The following is a 20,261-nucleotide window of genomic DNA, read 5'->3' as shown; positions in this document are numbered from 1 at the left end:
ACAGCATGTCAGCAGAGTTGGCTTTCCCTGGGGATTGCCTCCGTCTCCCTGGCACAAGCCTGGGAATGCTGGAGTGCTGTGAAGCTTGGGCAGCATGTACATGGGGACCAGACCTGCCTTCTCACCTTCTCCTCCTCAAGGTACTGCTCATCAAAATCCAGGGAGTAAAACTCAATGGGGAAGTTGCATGGGTTCTTCACCACCACTGTGGCCTGCACTCCATAGCTGTCCACCAGCACCCATCCCATCTCTAGTGCTGGGGGGCTGAACTCCAGCCGTGGCTCCAGACCTTGTCCTGACAGGTGCAGCATTAAGCAATTGCTGCTCTCACAAATTTTAAGCTTCAGCTTATTCTTGTAAGACCTCTGAAAAGAGAAAAGTGAAGAAAACTCATCCATGAAGTCCCAGGTGACGGGACCCCAGATACAACGCTTTCTCCAAGGTCAGGGTGTTCCCAGTCCCTCCAAGGTGAATGGAAACCACCAGGTATTTACTGACGCCAGGGACTACAGCGTCTGTAGTAGCCTGGGGCTGAGTAACTGGGAGGAATCCTGGTGTGCACTGTAACTGGGTATTTGGGTATCAGATGGATCTACAATGGACTGTCAGATGTTTTCACCTAGCCATGCAGGAGCGCAGTGCTCATGAGAAGGGCCCTCGGGGTTACAGTGTCCAGACACAGTCCTGGCACTGCTGCATCAGGCAAACGCCAGCTCCAGGAGAGAGGCAAATGAGCTCTCACCGGCTAGAAATAAGGATCATCTTCTCTGCTTAGTGTCTGGCTCTGGTCAAAGCCAGACACAAGATGGTTATGTCTCTGGAGCAATTAAAAGATCCCTGGGACTGCCTGCAGGCACAGAAGCACTTGTGTCCATACCGGTACAGGCCGTCAGTTTCCAAGACCCAGCGGCCACAGGCAAACTACTTTTGGGAACGCTCCATCCTTTAAGTTGAATCCCCAGCTGCATGGGAATGTGCAGGCAGGCCAGAGCCCCAGGGACTGCTGGAAGCACAGCACTACAGGTGACTGTCCTGCTGTGCCCAGGAAGGTGTCTGGTGGCTGTTTTGTCTGTCAGTTCTGCAGCAGGATGAGCCTAGACTGACCATTCCAGGATTATCCTCTGCGAGTGTGCAGCTGCTCTGCACCGAGTGTCGCAGCTGCAAATACAGCCGGGCAAGGGGGAGGCTGAGGGGAGTTGGGCGCATCCCTCCCGTGTGCCGAGAGGCAGCCACAGAGCCCCGATGCTCTCTGTGCAAGCTCCCTGTGGGCATTTCAAAGCACATCTCACGGCAATGCTCTGTGGGGTGAACTGAGCCACGCTGAGTAGCTGAGTACGGGGCCTGCAGAAAGCTCCCTGCCAAGGCAGAGCTCAGAGCACACTCTCGGCACCAGGCCCTCCTTTCGGCCTCCTGGGCTGACACCTGCCAATCTCACCTCCTCCTTCGGTGTAAACCGGATTTTCAAGTCCTGCCAGCTTCCTGCATCAAGGGTTCCTTTGCAGGGCATCACTTCAAAGGGACAGGGCTCATCCTCCAGTGCCTGCTTCTTCTGAGGTAGGGCTGGTGGCCTGCGTTTGCGTTGATTGCTCTGGGCACAGAAACAAATCCTGTCAGGTCTCCTGGGTCTGCGAGGACAGAGCCTCAGTTCCTGCAGTGCTCTGAGACACTGATACGGTGCTGAGAGCACCCACAGCCAAAACAAGCGTGGCCCCCATAGCCTAGAGCTGGAGGGAAAACCTGTAGACAGGGCAGGCAGAGAGGGAACTAGAGTCCTCAGAGGAGGGCGAATGGGTGAAGGTGCTAGAAAAGCAAAGCATCAGCTAATGGAACAGGTCCAGGCAAACCAGCCTTGATCTGACCCTCAGAAGCTTCCTCAAACACGCTGTAGACCCAAGTGCTCAGGCAGCCACAGGAGTAGAAAGGGCAAGAGACACAAAGAAAACCCAACCAAGAAGTTACGTGTTCAATGTTGCCCGTGCTTTACCTCCATTACAGGCTGGATGCCAGTAATAAACCAAGTGCAGGGGACATGGAACCAGTTGTAGAGCCGGACTGTCTCAGTCTGGCACTGCCCAACGAGGGTATCCGAGAACTTCAGAGTGTTGTTTGAAAGTCTGAGTGACAGTTCAACGACAGCGGCATGGAGGCGGATGTGAGACCTGGGGCCTTTTTCTACCTGGAGAAGGACAGAGAATTCAGCGGAGGGCGCAGGTGACAGCTGCTGCGGTGCCCAGCCTGCTGCCTGCCCCAAGAGCTGTGGTACCTTGATGGGCAGCAGCACATCCACGTCACCCTGTGGGCGGCAAGCACTTTCAAAGCACACTTCAAATGTCACGGTGTGCCTGGGAGGCAGGTTCTCCATTTGGTCCAGGTCCACACTGAAACCTTGAACAGATGAAAACAAAGCAGCTGAGATACACAAGAGACATGAAATGTGTCACAAGCATGTTTAAGGCCCTACAGGTGTCCTGGCTGAGAGGTCTGGGAAAACGCCCCTGCCGTGCGGTGACCTGGACAAAAACGTAAAAGAGGGCACCGGTGAACAGCCCTCAGACACAGCGAGCCTCTGTGTGATGGAAGCACAGCCTTGCCTCAAGGCCTCTTTTGGAAGCCTCTTTTCATCCACCAGAGGATCTCACAGGCTGTTTCCTCAATAAAGGCTTAACACAAGTGCTGTGACAGTGTGAACTCCAAACAAAGCACTTCCAAAACACAGCAGACCCCACTGGTTCACAAAACAAGCCCACAGAGTGCCCAAAGAAACTTCATGCTGGTGGGAGCCAAGGGCAGAAGATGCTGAGAGGTGACCGGGCTGATGAGCCCATCTGGCCCCTGCACTGAAGCGTTAGGGCAGTCACAGGCAGGCCAGGTCCCTGGGCATGGCTGGCCAGGAGAATTGAGACTCTGAAGCTCCCAGCAGGGCCACTGAGAAGAAAAAGCTCAAAAACCTCCCCAAGTTCAGTGGTTTAAGCTAATCTGTCTGAGACACCTTCTTCAAGCCCACAGGAAGTGTCTCCAGCACTGCTTACCTGTGTCCTGCAGGACAGACACATCCATCCGGAAGGACAAAAGCATCTCCCCAGGGTTGGTGATCTCCAGAGTGCGTCTCTCAGTGCAGCCCTTAAATACAGACCCCAGGTCCAGGACATACTCAAGCGGCTCAATGCTGGAAGAAGGAGTAAGGACAGTCCTTAAACCACAGCCTGGCTACAGCTTCAGTGGATGGAAGACACAAATAAAGGGGATAATTCTGTATTCATTGCTGTAAAAACTCAGCTCAAGCATACGAAACCCGAGGCCTGATCACCTGGCAATGACTTTGGGAAATCAGGAGGAGTGCAGGTCCTAGGTTTTATCAGCTACCCATGGTAGCTGAAACTAAAATTAGTTTAAAATGGACACTGGTCGCAGCTCCTCTGCCATGAAAAGCCAGTAGAGGTGAGTACACTGGGCCTCCACTGGTCTCAATGAAACTGCTTAGCCTCGTGTACAGCCTGAGCCTGAAATTGCCTCAGGGCCTAGAAGAAAGATTTGCCCGCACCGGAAATCTTCATTGTTCTGCAACCAGATCACATGATCTGTTCTGCAGAGCATCTTCCTCCTGAATGGAAGCCTCCTGTGCTTGTGCTGCATCATGATGGCGCAAAGGGAACAGACCAAGGAACCTAGATAAGCCCTGCCACCCCACCAGGATTCGAGCCATCTGAGTCTGCATTTTAAAGTGTTTGCTGACATGTGCAGTTCCCTTCTCCGTTCGTCTCGTGTGCTCTGTTAGCTGGAACCAAGACATCAGCTGGGAGTTGTCTCTTTTAGAGCTAGTCAGCAGGGACAGAAGTTATGTGGCCTGGAAGGGCTTGAAGGTCTGTGCTGGGTCCCCTCAGCTGCAGGGACAGAACCCCACACCTGTGGGGAGCCGAGCAGTCCAAAGCTCAGCGTGGTGCTGGGGAAGGGAGGACACTCCTCTGCTCAGATGTAGCCTGTCAGCCACCGGGACCAGACCCTTTCTGAAGTCCCCGGCTATTCCCCAGCTGTGCAGACACAAGGAGCTCTCAGGAGAAGGAGACATTGCTGGATGTTCCCCACGGGGCACCTGGAGATGGGGATGGGAATCCTTACTCACTTGATAAGACTCTGGAGCAGCTCCTTGTCAGGAAACCCGCTCTTCGGGAGATGGGATGAGAGCTTTTGCTGCACCTCCAAACCAGCCTTCTCTGCCATCTTTATCTGCGCCTGGGTGTCTGTCTGAGAAAAGGGAAGACAGTGGCTGCTTAGCAAAGGTCCTTCCCAAGGCCCAGCTTGCACCTGAGAAAGGATCCCACCCTGCTGCTGTTGAGAGGGGCTGTGGGGTCCTCCTGTCTGGCTGCTCAGTGTCCGTGACACCTCCTGCTCTTAGCCAGGACCTCATCTCCAGGGAAGTCACTCCCACATCTTTGCCTGCCCAGCCACTGTTGGCAAAGCTGATCTGGCCGGGCAGACAGACAAGCCAGGAACCTTCCAGAGCTCCAGATCCTTGCTTGCCCCCAGCCAGTACCAAGGCAGCTTGGACAAAAGCTGTCTTGAAAGGGAACCGGGAAAGCCTTGGAAGCCTTGTGTCTTGAAAGGCACAGCTTGGAAGCTGGTGCCTTGTGGAGATGAGCACGGCCAGCACAGTCCCAGGGCACAGTCAGGCACCTACTGTACAGGTCTGTAAATCTGACAGGGCTTGGGTTGGGACCAGCAAACTCCCCAGAAATGACCTGCATCTCCTTCAAAGCGCCATCAACTCCATCCCTTGAGCATGGCCTTCAGGATCTCTCCCTGGGGTAGCCAGGAAGCTGGTGCAACACCAGAAGAGACCATGACCAGAGTGGCAGCCCTAGGGGCAATGCTGAGGTGACACATGGCTGTAAAGTGGGCAGGGAGGTCCCAAATGCCATCGGGGCACCAGGAAGCTGCTGTGGGCTGCAAGGGGCTCAGGTGACACAGAGAGGGTGGCATGTGCCAAACTGGGCTGCAGCTGTTCTTACTGTATCGCCAGAGCCAAGCAAGCCGGGCTTCCGGTTCTCAGTCTTCGGATTCCGAGTCTTCGAGGTCTGAGTCTTTGAGGTCGGAGTCACTGGGGGCTGAGACTTCGAGGTCTTAGTCTTCGGGCTCTGAGTCTTCGTCACAACAACTGATTCTTTCCTTTGACTTTGTTGTTGCTGCTGTTTTACATGCCGTTCCAATGGCTCCTCATACTTTTCATTTCCTGAAGGAAGAAAACATCCACAAAGAGAAGTGTGAGCAAAGTGCCAATCCCATTAAAGCTGGGAAGTCCCTGCCTCCCAACACTGGTTCCTTCCAGAAAGAAATCCCTCAAGCCCTCTATGGAAAGTGGATGCTGCTGCTCCTCTCTGCATCCTCACCCATCTTCCTCCCCACAGAGGAGCATCGCATCCCCTGCAATGTCACACAAATCCAAGCCTGCCAGAAGCCCTGCCAGCCTCTCTTAGAGCTTTCCCAAGCCTTTCAGTCTAGCCATCACCCTTCAGAACCCTGCCAGATGTGCTGGCAAGCTCTGCAGGATGGTTCCTGGGACAGAGCCCACATGGGATCCTTGCTCAAGACTCATGAAGCAACCAGAGAGCTTGAGTTGCTCTGGGAGTCCTGCAACCCTCCAGGCTTGCTGGAGGTGGGCACGAGCTGCCCCGTGGGCATATGGTAGGGAACAAAACCAGAGGGGCCCCTCCTGGAGGCAGACAGGCAGTGCCCACCTTTGATGTTCCAGGGCAGGTTCACACTAAACACGGGAAAGGATGCTTCTCCTTTCAGACGGATACTTTCTGGCTCCAGGTCACCCACTTTGAGGTGGTAAGTCCTGCTGAAAGCTCCTGGTAATCCTGGCACGTAAGAAAAATTCAGCTCTTGCGTCTCGCCTGGTGCAATGGAGCCCTGCAGGGACAGAAGAGAGAGGGAATGCATCAGAGTTTGATGGGGAATGGTTCAGGGGACAGACAGGCTGAGAAGACAGGTTCTCATCTAGAAGAAGCCATCAAACCACACCACCATCATGATAAATACATTACAGTGTTGGCTTTTGCAACTGTTAGAGTAAACACTATAAGTTTTATAATGTTGACTTTTGTAAAAGAAGTTTTGCTAAAGTTTAGAGTTCTTTTAATTCAATTCTTTTTTTGTGATACCAATGCTGGTGAAGAATTGTTGTAATATTAACATTTAGCCAACGAAGGAATTGAAGCCTGTTGAATGTGTCAAAAAGTAACAAAGGACCAGGACTAGGACAACCGCATATGCTCCAAAAAGGCCGGACGGAGAAGGAACTCTGTTAAAACGTTGGAATATAAAGAACTGCTTGTAAATACGCACTGGGCTAATGCAATACCCCGGCTATACAAGGGGTGTTGTGTTGACTGGTGTGTGCCTCTGGCTGCAGCTAATGTGGCTAAGCAGGCAGTGCTGTTCCTTCTGCTTAGCAGGCAGTGCTGTTCCTTCTGCTTTATTGACTTTGTCTCCTATTGTCTCACACTAAATTTTCTTGAAATTTTAACTGATGAGTGGGCTTTGCTTCTCACACCTCCTACCTTCCTTGTGCCCAAAAGATCGAGCCACTGACCCGGGGGTGCAGTGTGTCCTCCCAAGAGCTCATCTGCCTGCAGCCCCAGCACAGCCTGATGTGATGTGAGCACAGCTCTGCTGCTCATGGGGTTCGCCCTCTGCCAGCAAGAGCCCGCCTCAACAAGAAAAGGCTTTTTTTGCTATGGAAGAGAAGTCCCCGCACTCAGCAGGGCCAGCAGCTCCTCCCATCCCTTGTAGGACAGGCATGAAGAAATGGGAAAGCAAATCGGCTCCCTCTTCCCACTGCAAGGAGGGACAAAGGCAGGAGTGCTGCTTCGGCTCAAAGACACCCAGGCAGGACTGAGAAGCCTGGACAAATGGTGGGATGACGCTGCAAATTTTTCTCATCACTCCTCCAGCCCTGCTGCTCCCCGGCCCCCTCACTGCCCCACAAAGCCTCTGCACAGCACAAAGCTGCAGGAGGCAGGGACCAGCAGGCCTACTGAAGGGCTATGTAAGTGGTTCTTAGCCCTGGCAGTGGGGAGGCAGGGCAAAGGACAATGTCCTGTGTGATCACACAGCCTGGGTAAGGCGACCCTCAGAAACGCTCCAGTGCCAGCAGCCTGAGATCTCAGCCGTCGGGGTCCCCAGAGTGACTGTGAGGTGCGGTGGTGTGGTTTTTATCATGAGTTTTAATGTAAGATAGTTGTTCTTTGTACCCTGGTTCAGTGCCGTTGTATTTTTAGGTCCTTTTTGTTACAAATTGTAAGCTTCTCCCTCAGCCTGCCCCACATACAACCCCTGTTTGGTTCACCTTTCCCGCCTTGGTTACCTGTCCACCATTCGTCGGGAAACCCTCCCACCCTGCCAGTCACCCAGGGCCTGTCCCCCGGGTCCAGAAGCTTCGAAGGGAGATCTCTGGCGACTGGCTGGATTGGAAGCTTTCCCCTCCTTCCTTCGGATCATTGGTATTTAATGTTAATGCTTGTTACGTCAGTAGACACTCCCCAGTTATACCCCACTGGTTGCACGTGGACCCACCCTGAGCTTCCAGCCACTGTATAAAACCCTCTCCCTCCTGAGATTCAGGGTCTCCCTGAAGCACCGGTCGCAGGCTGAGGGCTCCCTCCTTCCTACCAATAAACCCAAGTTGCAGTCAGGCCTCTTGAGAGTCCCGTCTTTCTTCCTCCGCATTCCCAACGTGGCAGGGCAGGTCGGCAGCCAAGATCCCACATTTCTATAGATCGTGTGCGGGCGTGTCGGGGCTAGCCGGCCGTGGGAGGACACGCACCGCCGCAGTGGGGAACCAATTCCAGTTTTATTTGTGCCTCACCGTATGTTATAAATCCATTTTCTGACACGGGGTGAAAAATTACTACAGGGGCTGCAGTCGCGTTGGGAGCCTTAACACACTCCAGGCGTGGAGGAGGTTGCAAGGAGAAGATGCAGGCAGGCCCCGTCTCGGGGGGGCTGCAAGCGACCTCTCCCTTGGGGGAGGGCAGACCGCGAAGCCCGGGGAAACTTTGCCCGTCTGACTAAATCTTCCTAGAAGGGCTGAATTACGGGAGGAATCTCGGCGCACAAAAGCAGTTAACGCTGCCAATTTCCCCCCGCCATTTTTGGTTGTGGTCGTGCCGGGAGCACCTGGAGGGCCCGGCTCCCTGCAGAGCCGCTCCTTCCCCGCCTGCCTACCCCGCTGTCGCCGCTTCCCCGCCGGCCACGGCCCCGCAGCGCTCCGCCGTTGCCCCGCGGGAGCAGCCGCCGCGCCGGCCGTGCCCAGCCGCAGCTGCGGAGCCCGGACGCCGCAGCCCGCGGGACCGCCGCGCCTGCCGCGGGCGCGGAGCGCGCCCAGCCCGCCGCGGCAGCACGCTCGGGGCGCTGGCCGCACACGGGCTCCTGCTCCAGCCGCCGAGCAGGACGCCGACACAGCGCCCCAGGCTTCCAGCGGTACCGCTCTGTCCCTGGCTTCTGTTACTCCCTCTGTTGTTCATTCATTTTTCTCTCTCTGCTCTCTTTTCTGTCCCCTTCTGGTCGGGGCCGTACCCTTTCTTTACCAATTTCCAGATGTAATATTTGCTGCGTTTGTGCCTTATTTTCGCCCGAGAAATCTATCAAAAAGAATTCTCCTCTGCTCCCCTTACAGCGGGACGGGACAGTGACCAACACACTTGTGCCTTCCGCCGGTGTCTGCCGTGAGACAGCAGAGCCACCCGCCAGCCAAGGCCGTGGGGGAGTCTATCAGGACAGCACTTGTCTGACCTTCTCTGCCCCCAGCAGAAATCGCTCACACCCTTCTCTCTCTCATGGCTGGGTTTGGGGTATTCCCCTCTGACTTTTTTGTCCCTTTCCCCCCCCGCCCCCTCTTTTTTCCCTTTAACGCTCTCCTGGGCCACCCGACACAGGGCTGGGGTGAGTCACTTGTGCTACTTACTGCGGTGGGCTTGACCAGAAACACACCAGGCAGATCCTGGTCTGCAGTGCTAGGGTTTAGCACCCAGCTGAATTCCATATTGCAGGTGTTCTCCAGGGTGACCGTGGTGTGATGAATTTCATTAAACATCTGGAGAGAAAGCACAGGAGCAGGAAGTTACAGACCCAGGCCTGCGGCTGGGAATTTCCTTCCTCTCTCCCGGGGTTGAAAGCAGACCTGGGAGCAGGGACCAGGGAGGAGATACGGGCCCTTGGGAAGCTGGGCAAGCCCCAGGCCCAGGGCACCTGCACAGGACCAGGGAGCTCTGGCAGCACACAGACATGTGGTGACGACCACGTGAGGGCCAGTAATAAATGAACCAGGGGACACAGGCCCTCTGTGCTCTCAGGGGCCACCAGCTGCCAGGAGAAACAAAGGAGGTGGCACTGAGGTGCGTGAGATGAATCCAAGAGTTAGGAGGTTAAAGAAAGGAAGTTGTTGGTTCTTGCGTGTTGTTGTTTGGATTGTTTGGATTTGTTCAGGTCCTGTTGTTGGGTGTTGCTGTGAGCTGGGAGAGGGGCAGGGTTGAAGACCTGACTAAAAGGCAGTAGGATGAGAGGGGAGGGGACAGAAGAGTTGGCGGTCAGAGAGAATGGAAGTTCCCGAGTACCATCCGATGGGAAGGAGGACAGGGACCACCCTGGCCGGGTAAAAAAGGGATAAAAGAAGCCGTTTTGGTGAAAGGGGTGTGTGTGCTGGGCTCCCGGCTCTCGGGGAGGGAGACACACCCGGCTCAGCTGAATTGTTACTAATGAACAGTTTTCTTTTGCTTCGATGACTTTGTCCCCATTGAATTGTATCTAAAAGTCAGTGCATTTCTAAGACAGGCATTCTAGAAGAAAAGGCACCTGCACGCAAGTATTGGCAAGCAACAAACATGCAACAAGGAAGTCACACAGGGCAACACAGACAGGGCCAGCAGCTGAAAATATCTGTGGGCTTTCAACTGAAAGAGAGTGAAGTGGGGATTCTTCTGGGACAGTCTCTGCAACTGTAGTGACTGGAAGCCCAAATTCTTCCCCTGATTATTGTGTGGGTTAAGCAAGAGCTTTATACAAGAGCATCTCCTTGGAGGTCAGGCTTTGGGAATGGATCAGCAGAGGGATGTCTCAGGGACATGTCCCTCAGAGCATCCCCACTGGGACCCTGCCTGCCCCAGGAGGCAGTGTTTCTCAGGGTACCTTTCTCAACATTTTGGGGAGGCTTGGAGATGACCATTTGAAGCCAGCTTGGATGCCAGATTTGTCCCTCAAAGGTTGTACTTCCAAGCCGCAGGCCAACAAAGGGGCTGGGAAGGGGAGGGAGGCCTGGACTGAGGCGGGCAGGAACCCGCTGGCCGTGGTTGCAGGGCAGGGAGCTGTGCCAGGGACATGTGGGGTACCTGTAAGCCGCAGTCAATCTCCCGGGAGCTCAGCAAGTAGCTGACACGTGAGGCCTCCCCGGTCAGCTTCACCTTGTAGGTGGGGCCTCCCTCCACGTGGCACAGCGCCGTGACACGAGCGATGGTGTCGAGAAGGCCAAAGAAGGTGAAGGAGGCCTGCTGTGTCTCTCCTGGCTGCAGCACACCCGACACCGGCAGGATACTGAAAACCTGGACGGAGGACAGGAGAGATTGAGGTGTTGAGCATGGAAATGGATGCAGAAGAGCTTCTTGGAGCAAAGTGCAGCTGTAGCCAGAGGGGGCTGTTCCTCAAATACAGCCAGAATCATCCTAATCTCATCTTGTATCCATGCCAGTGACCAGTGGAGGGACCATGGGGAAAATCTTCTCCCATACTCGCAGATCAATGCATTAATTAATACACTACATTAAAGTGAACTGGGATGTGTCCTGGCAGTAGAAATTCTCTCTGATGCACAACTTGCCCTTAAAAAGCATTTCTTACTGCTTTTAGAAAAGGAGGCGACTCAGAGCCAGAGCTCTTGGAGCTCAGGGAAGGATTCCAGCCCAGCTCATCTGACTCCTGAGGCTTTCCCCGCCCCGCTCTGATTTCTATGCTGCTTTCTCAACGTGCTCCAGCAAAAATTTCCTAAGGACCACCTGATGAGGTCCAAGGGGAGCAATGCCCTCCATCGGTGCTGCACAGCGTCCTTGGACAGCCCTACAACATGTCCTGCACAGCCTCTCTAACAACCAGTTGCTTCAGCAGCACTTTGCGATGGGTCCGGAGGGATGTGAGGCCCCGCTGTGGGCAACGCTGATGGCCACCAGTGGGACTGGGAGCTACAGCCCTGCTTGCCACACTGGAAAAGTGGGAGTGAGACAGATTCCTTCTTACCTTCTCAGTTTCGAGGGGAGTGTACCCTAAGTCCATGAAAAAGGTGACTCCCTCCAACCCTGGTGGGACGTAATACTTCTCCCAAGTACGTGGTGGCACCTGAAAAACAAGCCATTTTCTATGCTAGGAAGAAGAGACAGCCACTTTGCAAAGTCTCATTTTGTAAGACAGCTTCAGAGCCACCACTGCGATACCAGCTCTTGGGTGAAGAGAGAGATCTGGAAAGAGGTCGTCTGGCTGGGTCGGGAAGAGGGTACATGGAGATCAGGACTCATCACAGCTTGCTCTGGGAAGGAAGCTGGAGGTCTTATCATCATGATGCAGACAAAAGCCTCATCTTACATTGTGAAGAAAACAAGGCAAAAAACCCACACTCAACACAGCATCTGAGCAGGTTTCTCCAAGGAAAACTCTCCTGTTTCTCCCTCCCACACACCCCATGTCCAGCCACCGGCCCTGCTGCCCAGCCCGCTCTCAGGGCACAGGACAGCAGGGCGGCAAAAAGGGAGGTCAGCACGAGCAGGACTTGTTGGTGGCAAGCTAGGGAGGTAACACAAGCAGTAGGTGTACAAGAAAATCTACCTCTGCTCCTGAAGATTGGCCAAGATCCCGTGATTCTTCCAGGGCTGTGGCTGGCTCCTCCGCTTTTCTAATCTTGAAGCGTCTCCACTGAGTTGCCGGCTTATCCAAACGGAATGACACCATCGTCGGTGGTTTGGGTTGGAATTTAGGTGGGCAAAGCTCATGTCTGGAAAAGAACATAACTATGAACAGGGACCTGCAGTGGGAGGAAAGGACACCTGCACCAGTAGCTCCTGCTCAGGATGCAGCCCCTGGGTGGGTGCTGGTGCGTTGAACTGAGAAATGGTTTGATCCAGCCCTTCCCAATCCAGGCTGGAGCAGGTCCCATCTAAAGGTGGCCCAGGGCTGACACTGAGGTAGCAGTGGTGCAGGCAGCTGCAACTGCTCGCAGTGAGGAACTACAGAGGACACGGATTCACACCTCGTGGGGATGCAAAAAAACACAGTGGGAGAGGAAAAGACAGGGAAGGCAAGAAAAAGGGGAGATTTGAGGCACCAAGGGGCAGACGCAGCCAGTGATGAGCCGGCACAGCCCCCCCAGCGCCCAACGCCAGAAACTCTGCGGCTTTACCAGGTATTTATCAGGAATGTTTCCCTGAGAGTGTTGGGGAGGTTGGCTGACATTTTCCAGCACTCCCAGGTGACTCAGGTCACATTCCCCATTTTAAATTGAAGCAGGTGCTCAGGGTAACTCTGCTTGTGTTTCTAATGCCACGTGAGGGACAAAGTTGTGCCGTGCCTGCCTGTCACCCTGCTGAGATACAAGTGCTTCCCACACAGTCAAACACAACCTGGATGCTCCATTCCCAGACAGGCATTCAGTGCCTGCTCCCCAAAGAAAAACTGTCTTTAGCTTTGTAGCTTGTTATCTGAGGCTGGGTTTCATTTCTGCATGAGGCGCTCTCTCACCATAACCCCCAAGAGATCCCTAATCATCTGTTCCACTCTCTTTAGTTTTAATGAATGGTTTGAGGCAACTTCCCAGGACCATGGTGCCCAGACAATGTTTTTCACTCTAAAGTAGTGGAGCGAGAGGCAGGGATAGGAGAAGATGTGATGAACAAGTCCTGCTGTCAAGCAGTACAGAACCTATAAGGGACATGTTGCAGTGGGGAAAAGTCAAAGTGAGTAACAAGTGTCACAAAAAGAGGGTCGTGAGGAATCCAAGGTGTCCACTGAAAGCTGACCCCTGGGAAAGAATTTGTCCTGGCACTAAAGGAGTTGTCTCAGAAAAGAAGGAAAGGGAAGGTAACAAGAGGTTCAGCATCAGCCCAGTTGCTAAGTAGCTCTTTCTCTGGTGTTGGGACTTTCTGGGCGTCCTCCAGCACAGCGCAAGGGAGGAAGGCAAGGAGCAGAGAGCAGCTCCTGCAGAGAGGACCCATCCCAAAGCAAGGGGGCCAAAAGGGCCTCCAGCAGCACTGTGGCAGCTGGGACTAGGAGCCCTTCAGCAGGGTGGACAGTGCCTCAGGCCACGGAGGTCTGAGAAAGCAGCCTTTGTCCCAGCTTTCCTTCCCAGGGGAAACCACAAGGAGCACCAAATTGGTGGCAAAGCTATTCCCTGAGCATCCAGCCTGACCGCAGCCGGTCAGTGTTATTTGCACAAGGACAAGGCAGAAGCAGTTTGTCAGCTCCTAGGCAAACAGCTTTGTTCTTTGCAAAGTACTAACAGGACACCAGGAAGAAGAGCTTCAAGGACAGGGCAAAGGTGCACATACCTCAACTTCTTCACATGGTCGTCCATCTGGAATGACCAGTGGTACTTGACGGGAAGTGGGCTGCAGTTGGTCATCTCCAGAGAACGCTCCTGTTTCGTGCCAGCCACGATGCAGCCAAATTCCAGGGTGCTGGGCTGGATTTGGAGATTTGGGAAGTGGGCTTCCCCGCAAAGGGTGATACGCTCCACATAAGGATGGCCCCTGACCATTTCTATCTTCAGGATCTTCATTGTTTTCCAGCTATTAAAATCCCGTCCATAAGCTGGGTCAAATGCGATGTAGAGGTGACAGGTCTGCCCAACGTCCACTGTCACAGGCTGCAAGCAGATGAACAGTAATTAGTCACCTGTGGGATGACATCCCAAGGTCTGACAGCATGAACCAGTAAATGCTCCAAGTGTGACACCAGCATGGGCTTCTCAGTTCATCGTTCATTTCTTTACAGCAAGGGTCTGACTGCGGGCACCACACTCGAGTCCAGGATTCCCTCAGGCTCACGTTTCTGTGCTCAGCAGCAATACAAGGGGTGGCTGCTGGAGAGCTGGGATGCTTTCCAGGAGACACCTTCACGGCATGGCTTGCCCAGACCTAGTTGCCTGCTCCCTTCTCCTTGTGCCTGAGAGCCAGGGTGGATCTTCTCAACTCAGATAAGTTTTTGATTCCTTCAGCAGCTCTGCTGATGCAGTTCAGACCATCCCATTGCTGACACTACAGATTAAACTTCTTGACTTAAGGACGTCCCAACAGAAGTGCATCACCGCATCCCTCCTCTTCAAACCCCACTGCAGGAGTCCGGGGCTGCTCACCTGGCCATGTGGGAGTGGCTGCTGGTCCTCACTGCAGACCTGAAACGGCTGCTCCAAGTAGAGCATAAGGTCGAGTGGCAGCCGGCAGGTGTTCTTTATAGCCAAAGGCTGGTACTGCAGAGTCAGGACATCACTGGGTTTCTACACAAACAGGAGACAAGGAAAAACAACCTCAGCTAGTCACAGACCTGCTTCTGCTGCATCTCGCAGTTTTCAGTCCCAGAAGTGCACACATTTCTATTTACCCTTTTTATTTGTTTCTACACTTCCAGGAGATTTTTCTTTACAGCAGATGCTTTTCATGTTTAGAAACCACAGCACCCTCTGGGGGACAGGGAAACACTCCCAGGTACAGATGAGGAAATGGGGCCCTGAGAGGAGGCAGCTGCTTGAACAAGATCTAAAGCAGAAAGTGATTCCAGACCATTTGTCTCCAGTTTTGTCTCTCTATTGCACAGAGCAGCACTAGATGATCTTCACTCACATACAGCCATTTCTTACAACCTGACTGGCTCATAAAGCAGCTTGTCTGCAGGATGCGTCCTGCAGTCCCTGCTACAGGGACAAGGTGTCTGTGGTCTCAAAGCTATGATCAGCCTAGGCTCTTCCTTCCTTGTCTGCATTCTGCTGGGCTTCCTGCATGGTTTAGCGAAACCAGGGAGTTTGGGAAACTAGTTCTGCATGTACTGGTATCAAATAGGTGCCATAGTATGCAATAAATCAGTTTGCGTGTGTGGCGTCAAGCAGAACCCAGGCAGAATCAGGGAGAGCTGAAAAGCTTCTAATTACATCGGAACTGCCTGTTCCAGGGATTCTGTACTTGAGTGGAAACCTGGGAACCAGAGGAGAGGCCTGAAACTACAGAAAGCAACTCATGAAACATCTTCTCTTTTTCAGACAACTTACTGAGAGGGAAGCATGATGCTGGAGTTGGGATCCCGAGACTAAAGGGTACCTGCTCTGCCTCAGTGTTATCATCACTGCAGCTGCAGGGTGTCTGGGGGTGCTTTGAAGCAGGTGAGGCTTAGGGAAATGCACAGAGCTATACCATATAGCTATACCATACAGCATTCATGCCAACAGCAGAGAAGGCAAAGAGACACAGGAGATGCTGGGTTTTTCCTTGTCAGCCTGAGGAATTCACAGGAATCTCCATTTTTTCCCTGCTTTCCTACAGCATCGGTGTACAGACATCACCGTGCCCTGAAGGATCCTCAGAAACCTCCCTTTACCGTGAGCAGAGAAACTGGCATTTCTCTGGAGGTGGCCACGATCCTCCTTGGCAGTGCAGCTGTAACTGCAGTTTTACTTTGGGGACGTTAAATACCAGTCTCATCTCTAAAAGCATCTCCCCTCACTTTACAAAGTGCCTCAGGAAGGGTAAAGAGGGGCTTTTACACAAGCACACCCCGCCCTCAGCCATGCTGTTCAATGCCAGGATGCAATCCAGACACTTACTTACCTTCTCCACCCGGAAAGAGAATTGTCTGGCTGATATATTTATAGTGGGATCAATAAACTCGCAGGTAATGGTTGCTTCTATTATCTTCTTCATCGAGCCGCCTGTCCCAATGACAGCTTCGCAGATGGCGTAATTCTGCACCACCTGCATGCAAGAGTCACTTGTCACCAGTGGGTGGTGGCAGGGCATCCAGCAAATGCCCAGCATTGGCTCAGCACCCACCACCCACCACGCGCCCTATTCCTGCCACAGAGTTATGGTCACTGCCCGCTTTTCTTCCAGTGATGCAGCTTATTTATTTTGCACTCAACTGTCTGTAGCACTGCACCCCACTAAGCACAAAAGGCACTTGTGAGAAACTCCCCCCCTTCACATGGCTTTTGGTTTACTCTGTGCTTACCCCAGAAAAACCACTTGGCACTTGTTTAATTCACTTTCTTTTTGGGCTCCTAGTCTAAGTGTTACTAACTTATTTCTCTGTCCTTCTTTGCTGACTAAGCATGCAACGCTGTCTGCCCCAAAAGAGCAGTATTTCCTTCTACCCCTACTTCGGGATCAGCACTAGGTTTTGGTGGCTGTGGAATCACAATAAAGCTGTAGCTGGTCTGATGGTGACCAGCAAGGAAAGTAAGTGGTGCTGCCACAGAAACGTGTGGTCTTAAACCAGTTTCTTGAAGGCCCCTGCTCATTTCCCCAGGCAAATGTCAAGGGACGGTGGAACGAGCCCAGGGGAGGGGATCTGATGCTTCCCCAGCTCGGCCCGTGGTGGGGACCTCACCTGCGCCTTGCGGGAGAAGCCTCGCAGCATCATGTCCACAGACTCTCCTGGCTTCAGGTCCATTGACAGCGGCTCCAGCCGAAACGCGGGGGCCGCACGTTTGGGCCTCTGGGAATCACGTTTGGCTTTGGGGCTACTGTGGGCTGAGGTGCTCCGGCCCTCCTTCCCAGCTGGCCTGTTACATTCCACCTTCCAGAAGAGCTGATGGAAGTGGTGGCCCCCATTTGTTAGTCTGAACTGACGAGCACAGGGAAGGAGGCTAGAAGAGAAACCAGAATGGAAAATAGTATGGGAGTAGCTGTTGTCCTGGTCATCAGATTGCTCCCACTTAGGATTCTGAGCTGTTAATAGCTTGGAGACCGTCTTCATTTCCAGCTCTTAATGTGGACCGGGAACAGTGTCTGATAAGCTGCCCTTCTGATGTCGTTATTGCAAAGAGGAATATGATTCTCATGGTAATGTAGCATTTTCCAGGCCAGGCTAACAGGATCTGGTGTTTTCCGCCAAAATGTGTGTTCTGGGGTGATTCGTACTGTTACTGTATTTTGTATTAATCTGCACCCGAAACTGTTATTGAATCATTGAGATCCTGCACCTGAGGCCCTTGTGTGCGGGGGTATGATTGCAGGCATTTTTAAAAGCCAGCGCGAAGGAAGTTTCTGGACGATCCCAGCAAGCTGCTAGAAATCACCTGTCTGCTCTAGGAGAGGAAACCAGGGGAGCAGGGGCTCTCTCATTCATAGAAGCTTTGGTTTTGCACCGGTGGTCATTTGTAGAAACTTCATTTCGCAATCAGAAACTGTTTTGAAGTGAACTTTGCAAACTCCGCTGGCAATGGGAAAATGAGCAAGGTCCTGTGTAGAAGTGTACCTCACCTGGTAGGGTTTGCAGCCCCACAGTGGCAAGGAGGCTTCCATTTAAGGGAAGGATTTGGGTTTCATTCTTTGTTTCACTTATGAGGTAAAACCCAGAGATTTTGATACCGTTTTTGGCCTTGTGCCAGGACGGAGACACCTGTTGGATCTTTGAGACTGTGCCTCAAGCCCTGTTCCTATTTCTATTGGGCAGGATGCCAAGAATCCGGCCTGGATTGTTACATGCTTAAGAGAATAGAGGAAGATCCTCAGGGCATTTTTGGGGTGTTGTAGCAAGTGCAAAGGTCCTCCTTGCACTCGGCACAGCTTTTTCACCTTTTTTCTGCATGGCTTCTTATTTTCACCTTAATTAAAACAGTTTTGCTTTTCAAACACCTCTGATCATGCTGCCTTGCTAATATTTTAAGCCATCCTGAGGCTGCCGGTCAAACCCAGAGGTGATGCACCTGAGAGGGCACCCTAACATTCTGGCCTCCCGCACAAGCATCAGTCCTGGGCAGGCAGGGCAGCAGCAGAGCCCACGAGCAGCGTGAGGAAGCGTTGGCAGCGGCACTGCAGGCCCCACACAAACCAGCAAGTTTCCATCTGCCTCTGGAACTGCTCTGCGGGCTCCTGCCTTCCCAGGGGGGTCGTCACCCTCCCGTCTCTTTGTTCCCAGGGCCCCTGCTTGCCTGGCAGGTGCCATTTTGGAAGGGAAGGGTGCGATGCCATCTTCCCTTGGTCCCGCAGCCACACGGAGGGCCCGCCTCATCCAGGCGCCATTTTGGGAACCTTTTGTTCTGGGGGAGCCTGCGAGACCATTACTTGACCAAGTGAGGACATAGATGTGTTAGAACTGAAGGCAATTCAGTGGCAATTGAGCAACTGGTTTCTCTTTCAGTGGTTTTTGAGGGTACCTAGCAACGCTCAACTGGCCATCACATGTTTCTAAAGGTATCTCTGCCTTCAGGGAAGGAGTCAGGGTCTTTGAACACTGAAGAAGATCGTGCCTGAAGGACTACAGCAAAACTGCTCCTTGTTGAGACAGAAGGAGAGGTGGGAGTGGGAGATCTCCTACCTGAATTGGTATCCCAAGTTGAGCTCCGGGGCAAATGGTTTGTCTATGACAATTGTGGTGCCAGTGCCAAAAGCCAGGAGGGTGGAGGTGGTCCAAAGTCTGTTCCCAATGAACAGCTGGAGAGCATCAGCAAAAACCCCAGTGTCATCCAGGGTTGCTGTGACAGTCACAGGAACCTCACCCCTGGCGGGGATCACTCCTTCCCTGGGTTCAATAACATAGCAGTGAGGTTTATAAGCCTGTAAGACAAGCATAACATGCATTTAGGATGGAAACCATACACCCTGGTCTCTTATGGGGTGTAAGAAAAGGAGAAGACTAAAGAGGGGAGGATAAAAATCCTAAAGGCCTAATTTCCCTAAATTTAAGCTGCAGTACTGGGGAACAGCAGAGCTTATACAACCTGTATTTTCCCCTCCTTTAACAGACTCTCACCTAATTAACCCAGTTTTGCCCAACCCAAGGGACGCTTATCCTCAGGAGAGTGTTCCTTCCCCAGTCCTTCTCTGGAGTGTGTGCCAAGGAAAGCTGCTTTCTCTCTCCTGGCTTCTCACAAAGGCTCAGGGCCAGAGGAAGTCATGACGGCTCAAATCCCACTCCAGAAACCACACAGCTGGAGGACACTGCTGAGAGCCTGAAGAATATCTCCGCAAAACCAGTTGAGCAAAACCCCAACACCAAACTATCCTTTCCCAAGAGGCCATCAATGCTTTTCAACGTCCCCTAAAGGACCGAGGCCCTCACTTCCCACTGATCATCCGCTGTAGAGAGGTGCCCCAGGGCCTTCTGCTTTGGAAAAGTCACCTCTGAATGGTTACAGCAGAGCAGGAAAGAAGGAAGCAGAGGGAAAACTGGATGACACGTGCTCAGTGGGCATGGCCCACTCTTCCTAAGAACTCGTGTCCTCTGGTTTCTCATGGTCTTCACAGATTGGCCAAGAGAGCTGGAAGCTGCCCAAAGGAGGGAGGAAAGGCCCCGCACCAGCACAGCTGTACAGACACAGCTCTGCAGGTCCAGCCCTGGAACGAGCACGTGAAGCCCATCCTTTACACACCAGGCCCACCCAGCCAAGGTGCATTGCTCCCTGAAGAGGTGGAAGGCAGAATTTCATTGTGTAGTTCGAGAAAGCTGTCCTGGAAAAATCCCTCACTTTAAGGTTACATTTATCCCCCAAACAGCAGGAAAAGCAGCAAGAGGAAAAATCATGCCCCTCCTCCTTGGCTCAGGAGGCTGTGGCTGGACTTTCCCACATGGCCTGATGCTTTATCCACAGACACAAACAAGTCCACAGGATCAGGTTTTAACCAGCTCCAAGTTCAACACACCCAGCATGGAGAAGAACAGACCTCAAGCCCCTCAGAGATCTCCCCCTCCAGCAGACATCCCACCCAGCCCCAGGCCCAGCCTACAAGCCCTTCCTGGCTGCAGCAGCCCTGCTCTCCCTGCCAGGGGAGCAGCCCCAGCTCCTCTGCCCTATGCAGCCTTCACATATTAAACAGCCATTCTCTGCAGCCGGTCCCCAAAGATGCTCTTCAAAGGCACAGAGACCACAGGCTGGGGGGGTGCACAACCCCCACACATGTCTTTGTGTGGACAGCCCAACTGGCCTGACCCACAGCAGGTGTGAAAATTGCCTCCCCACCAGCAGTCTGAGGACAGACCTCACACCCTCTTCTCTACCATGAACAGCAGTTTGGCACAAA

At 53.1% G+C, this 20,261-nt stretch overlaps 1 protein-coding gene across 1 annotated transcript in view; it reads right to left on the bottom strand.

The window, feature by feature from the left end:
• Nucleotides 1–20,261, bottom strand: part of LOC136295678 (hydrocephalus-inducing protein homolog) — a 74,108-nt gene that overhangs the window by 23,787 nt on the left and 30,060 nt on the right. Inside the window, exons 18-34 of the mRNA XM_066194260.1 lie at nt 18,559–18,797; nt 16,627–16,885; nt 15,849–15,992; nt 14,387–14,527; nt 13,581–13,897; nt 11,866–12,031; nt 11,284–11,382; nt 10,386–10,595; nt 8,966–9,094; nt 5,733–5,910; nt 5,007–5,227; nt 4,121–4,242; nt 3,030–3,166; nt 2,264–2,385; nt 1,985–2,176; nt 1,436–1,588; nt 126–365 (exon numbers count right to left, since the gene is read on the bottom strand). Of these exons, the coding sequence (XP_066050357.1) occupies nt 126–365; nt 1,436–1,588; nt 1,985–2,176; nt 2,264–2,385; nt 3,030–3,166; nt 4,121–4,242; nt 5,007–5,227; nt 5,733–5,910; nt 8,966–9,094; nt 10,386–10,595; nt 11,284–11,382; nt 11,866–12,031; nt 13,581–13,897; nt 14,387–14,527; nt 15,849–15,992; nt 16,627–16,885; nt 18,559–18,797 (3,069 nt within the window). The remainder of the gene's footprint in view (nt 1–125; nt 366–1,435; nt 1,589–1,984; nt 2,177–2,263; nt 2,386–3,029; nt 3,167–4,120; nt 4,243–5,006; nt 5,228–5,732; nt 5,911–8,965; nt 9,095–10,385; nt 10,596–11,283; nt 11,383–11,865; nt 12,032–13,580; nt 13,898–14,386; nt 14,528–15,848; nt 15,993–16,626; nt 16,886–18,558; nt 18,798–20,261) is intronic.

The sequence above is a fragment of the Chamaea fasciata genome, unplaced genomic scaffold (assembly GCF_029207755.1).
Source record: "Chamaea fasciata isolate MVZ Bird 193981 ecotype frontalis unplaced genomic scaffold, bChaFas1.0.hap1 SCAF_12, whole genome shotgun sequence".
In the NCBI taxonomy this organism is placed as follows: Eukaryota; Metazoa; Chordata; class Aves; order Passeriformes; family Sylviidae; genus Chamaea; species Chamaea fasciata.
This window is presented reverse-complemented; position numbering and strand designations above follow the sequence as displayed.